Here is a 5,000-nt window from a genome sequence, read left to right as displayed (position 1 = left end):
GACAGATATGTAGATAAACGGGGAGAAGAAAGAGAGAGAGGGGAGGCAAAGACAGAGTTTGACAGAAATAGACAGACAGACAGAGAGAGTCAGATAGACAGCCAAATACAAAAACAGATAAACAGATGGAGGAGCTAAATGCAAGATACACACAGAAAGAGAGAGAGAGAGAGAGAGAGAGAGAGAGAGAGAGAGAGAGAGAGAGAGAGAGAGAGAGAGAGAGAGAGAGAGAGAGAGAGAGAGGTAGACAAGCAGGTGAATAAACAAATAGTTATATGAGTAAGTAGATAAATAGACAAACAGATTGACAGATATGTAGATAAACGGGGAGAAGAAAGAGAGAGAGGGGAGGGGCAAAGACAGAGAGTTTGACAGAAGTAGACAGACAGAGAGAGAGAGTCAGATAGACAGCCAAATACAAAAACAGATAAACAGATGGAGGAGCTAAATGCAAGATACAACATGAAACTTTTCCTGAAATGCTAGGGACAGGAGAGAAAATAGGAAGGCATGGGAGAGAGGAGCGAGCGACTGGCGGAGGAAGGAGGGAACGACACAGTGCGAGGAAAACAAAACAGGGTGACGTCATTAACGATCAGCTTTGATGTTTGCGTGGGGAAGGTGAAGTGGGGATGGGGGGGGTGGATGGGGAGGAGGGGGGGTATTTGGGAATTCGATGGAAAAGGATACTCGGAGGAGAAAGGGAGGCAGGAGGATTAAGAGGGAATACGAATCCATATGATTTTGCGATGGGAGAGAAGTGGAGGATGCAAATTACGTCAAACCAGCAAGTTCCAGGTGTGATTCGGGAATACGTACACGTTGTTAAAAGCGGATTCGTACAATACATCACAAATTATCCCTCGTGAGCTCAGGGACAGGTTAGGAAAGGATAGTGAGGAAGGAAGAAGATAGAAAAGGGAATAGAGATGATAAGAGAATGAGAAATAGAATAGCGGATTTGGGAAGGATAATAAGAGAATGGTGAAATGATGATAGGGGAGGGAGAGATTCAAGGGAAAAAGGAGATACAAGGAAATAAAAGGGAAGCATGAAATACTCTGACCACGCAACGGCATGAAAGGGAGGGGACATGGAGCGCTGACAAGCACCTCAGGCATTTCCATTGAGGATTAGCGAATTATCTCGCAGATCACCGTGATAGGTATTGCAATCCGGTTTCCAGAATTGAATAAAGAGGAAGCAGGAGAAGGGAGAAGAGGGTAAAGGGGAGAGGGAATAAGAGGGGAAAGAGGGCGGCGCGGCTGCGACAGCGTGGCAGGCGCAATGCAAATAAGAAATGCAACACTGCGCGGCGGATATGGAACAACAGGTGGCTTGTGTCTCGGCGAGCGGGTCGGGCTGCCGCCGAGAAAGTAGGTGCTCGTTCGTCGTTTCGATGTGCGTGTATGGAAATCCTGGAGGAGTACAGCGGAAACTCGTCTTGACAAGGGGAAAAATAAGTGAAAGTTGTGAGGCAGCGCGCGCGCGCTTTGGGAAAGTTGTGAGGAGGCGGTGAGGTCCCGCGGCCTGGCAGGTGCTGGGGAGTTTCGCTGGCGATTTCTTCCCGTAATTAGTCTGGCTCACCTGCGTTATGGCGAGGCCTATGGCAGCCTCGGATGATGGGCACGAGTCAGTCCGCATCGCTGGCTCATCTCATCACGCTCATCTACGGCAATAAATCAAAGGAGACGATAATCTATGGCCGGCAGCCCCTCGCAGAGCGCGGGCGGCAGGAGCGGCGGGCGAGGCAGTCAGCTGTGCTCGCCTGCCTCGCCAGTCCTGCCGCGGCGTGCTGAGGTGCGGCCGCTCTGTCTCTTGCCTGTGCGTGTGTCGCGCTGTCCCCGCCACGCCGTGTGTGTATGTGTGAGTGCGTGCGTGAGTGTTTACAGGTGCGCTGCCTTAGTCTAAACATCGCCGAATCATTAGCCAGGACACGGCGCCGGTCAGTGTATAGTTTCTTTTCAAAATCTTTTAGAAAGTTTTAAGCGTTGATATGACCCGTGTTGAGGGAGTTCCCATACGTTTCGACGGCGCGGAGCCAGGAGGGTCAGCCAGGCCCGGGCTGCGGCGAGCGTGTGGCACCACATCTGGGCATCAGAGTGGGCACAGCAGTAAAGCACCGCAGTGACGTGTCATTAAATGCCTGTTCTTTGTGTGGCGCCAGTTTTTGTTCCTCGTGTCATTAGTGCAAGTGCGTAAAGAGCTTCAAGCAGGTGTTGTCGAGTGCGGCCTCTGATGTGCCCAGAGGTGGTCTCCTATTGCGACCTTCCATCGAACTTGTGAACTTTGATTGGCTCCTGTCTGCCTGCGGTTGTGCCTGTGGGGATATACCCGAGTAACAAAGCAGACGCGTGTTTTTTTTATACCCGACAAACAAGCAGCAGACAGTTCTACGGTTGACCATTCGCTGGGCAGACACCACTCTTGTTGGTGTCAGCGAACAAGCGGACAAGAAAGCACAAGCATCCACCACAATGTCTTCAGGTGAGTATTGATCTCTGATAATCGCTTTGGCATTAGCAGCTACAGATGCAGTCGTCGTTAACCGAACACTAACGGACCTGGTTTATGTAGGCTTATGATGTCCAATTTGGTTGTGGTCATTTCGAAACCAGGCTGATTATGCAACACTTTTATTTGTTTGTTTATTTATTTATAATTTTTGTTTATCTATCTATTTTTTTGGCCAGTCAACCAAATGAGAATATCATTTTTTTCATCTTTCAGGGCACCTAAGCAACCGTTAATGATATCTTATGGTTTATCTTCCCAGTGTATACATCGCCTCCTTTACGTCATCAGTACGACTAGGCCTACATCATATCACGTAGGGATTACTATTGCAGTAGTCACGATTTTGCTGACTCCTCTGCTGACTGCCACAGGAGATTCTGCTGATCTTCTTCTCTCTCTCTCTCTCTCTCTCTCTCTCTCTCTCCTCTCTCCTCTCTCCTCTCCCCTCTCTCCTCTCTCCCTCCCTCCCTTCCTTCCTCCCTCCCCCTCTCTCTCCCTCCCTCTCCCTCTCCCTCCCTCTCTCTCTCCCTCCCCCTCTCCTCTCCTCTCCCTCTCTCTCTCTCTCTCTCTCTCTCTCTCTCTCTCTCTCCCTCACTCTCTCTCACTCCCTCTCTCCCTGTCCCTCTCTCTCTCTCATTCCCCTTCTTCTCATCTCTCTCCCTCTCCTCTCTCTCCTTCTCACATCTCTCTCTCTTGCTCTCCCTCTCTTCTCTCATCTGTCGCTTAATTATGTATCGGTGTCTTTACCTTCCTATTTATTTTATGATCAGCGATTTGATCTGGTCTGGCTGTGATGTGTTTCTCCCAGATGTTAATGATAACAATTTCGTAAATGCACCTCTACCACGTTCGGATTCTTTCTGCTTTTATCTCCTTCATCTAATCTCCATCCATCTTACAGAAAATCTCGGGAGACTGCAATGGCAGAATCGGTGATTATAGGTCATTGCAATAACTAGCACTGTTGTATTACCTCTGATAACCGAATTCGCACATCTTATCGCTCCTGTTCAAGTCACCTCGTTATTACCGTAGCAGTTTTGCGTGCCGTGTTCTGCTTAGATTGACGAAGCCTCGGTTCATCCAAGTTTTGTGTAAAATGAATGCATTTGCCAACGACGCCGCGTGTCTTGGGTGGCAGAAATAGAGTGAAAACCAGTTTACCGAACATAACATCGCCTTTCTTACTGCGACCGCAGTTAGCTGTGATTATTATGATTTTTGACCTGCAACTCATTATGCGCCGCGCCGCGTCCCTTTGGCGGCTATTACGCCCATTTGCGTCTAAATTTAGACAGTCAAGCAAGTGCTCCTGGCATAGAAACCCCTAATATAGCAAAGGTAAAGGCATGTTAGATAAAACTCAGTGGGGGAACAGAACTGACGTGTGACCACTTCATCCTAGGCTCTCCATCGCGTGACTGGCCCTTCGAGGTCAAGCCGAGGTTCCCTTTGCTCAGGGTCTGCCTTTGCCTCCCTTGGGCGTCGAGAGGAAGGGGGCAGAGAGCAAGTACTTCTAGGAGGAGAGATGACGGGGGGAAAGGGAGAAGAGAGAGGGGAGAGAGAGCTAAAAGAGAGGGAGAGGAGGGAAGAAGGGAGAGGGCAACGTAGAGGTGGGAGGGGAGAGAGAGATAAAAGAGGGAGGGAAGAAGGGAGAGAAGGAAAAGGGCTTTTAGAAAAAGAGAGATAGTGGGCAAGACAGGGAATCGCAGACTCGCTGTTCTTTTTCGATTACCGACGCCGCCACTACGATCGATTATTTACGACGGTTCTTTCGCTCTTCGCATTCCGTTCTTCGCTATTCCATTCCGTTCTGCTTTTTCGTATTGATAGTCTCCTCCACTTGTTTCTAATCCGGGTCTTCCATCTCCGCATTTCTTTTTCAGTATTTTTCTTCCATCTTTCTCCTTTTCGCTGTTGCTCCACCCCCTTTCTCCTTTCCCTTCTGTTTTCCCCTCCATCCTCCCCCTACCCTTCTTTAAAGTCACTCGCACTCACCCTCCCCTTCCATCCTCTCCCCCTCCCCCTTTCCCTTCCTTCTTCCTCCCCCTCTTTATTCCCCTTTCCCTTCCCTCTCCCCCTCCAAATCCCCCTTGCCCTTCCCTCTCCCTTTCCCTTCCCTCTCCCTTTCCCTTCCCTCTCCCCTCTTCCTTCCCCTTTCCCTTCCCTCTCCCCCTCCCCCTCTCCCCCCTTTCCCTTCCCTCTCCCCCTCCCCCTTTCCCTTCCCTCTCCCCCTCCCCTTCTCCCTTTTCCTTCCCCCTCCCCCTTTCCCTTCCCTCTCCCCCTCCCCTCAAGCCCTCTGTTGTCAGCAACCTCACGAATTCCCCGGTTTTGCCAACATGGCGGACGAATTTATGTCTGTACGAATTACCGCAATCACTCAGCAACACGTGAGCTCTTTTGGCGTTTTTGTGATCACGGATGCCTCTTTGTGTGATTGCGTGGTTGTTTCTGCGTGTTTTTTCTTTTCTTCTGCTTGTTTT

At 49.9% G+C, this 5,000-nt stretch overlaps 1 protein-coding gene across 4 annotated transcripts in view; it reads left to right on the top strand.

Moving 5' to 3' along the window:
• Positions 1–5,000, top strand: part of LOC119596390 (calcium/calmodulin-dependent protein kinase kinase 1-like) — a 196,437-nt gene that overhangs the window by 26,445 nt on the left and 164,992 nt on the right. The window contains exon 1 of one of the 4 annotated variants that reach the window (XM_037945609.1): positions 1,773–2,487. The exons of the other annotated variants lie outside the window; for them this stretch is intronic. Coding sequence (XP_037801537.1) covers positions 2,478–2,487 — 10 coding nt within the window. The 5' untranslated portion in view covers positions 1,773–2,477. Of the gene's footprint in view, positions 1–1,772; positions 2,488–5,000 lie in introns of those variants that run through there. 4 annotated transcript variants of the gene reach the window in all.

This window comes from Penaeus monodon, chromosome 37, assembly GCF_015228065.2.
Source record: "Penaeus monodon isolate SGIC_2016 chromosome 37, NSTDA_Pmon_1, whole genome shotgun sequence".
In the NCBI taxonomy this organism is placed as follows: domain Eukaryota; kingdom Metazoa; phylum Arthropoda; class Malacostraca; order Decapoda; family Penaeidae; genus Penaeus; species Penaeus monodon.
Note: the sequence above shows the minus strand (reverse complement) of the source record. Positions and strands in the feature narration are given on the sequence as shown.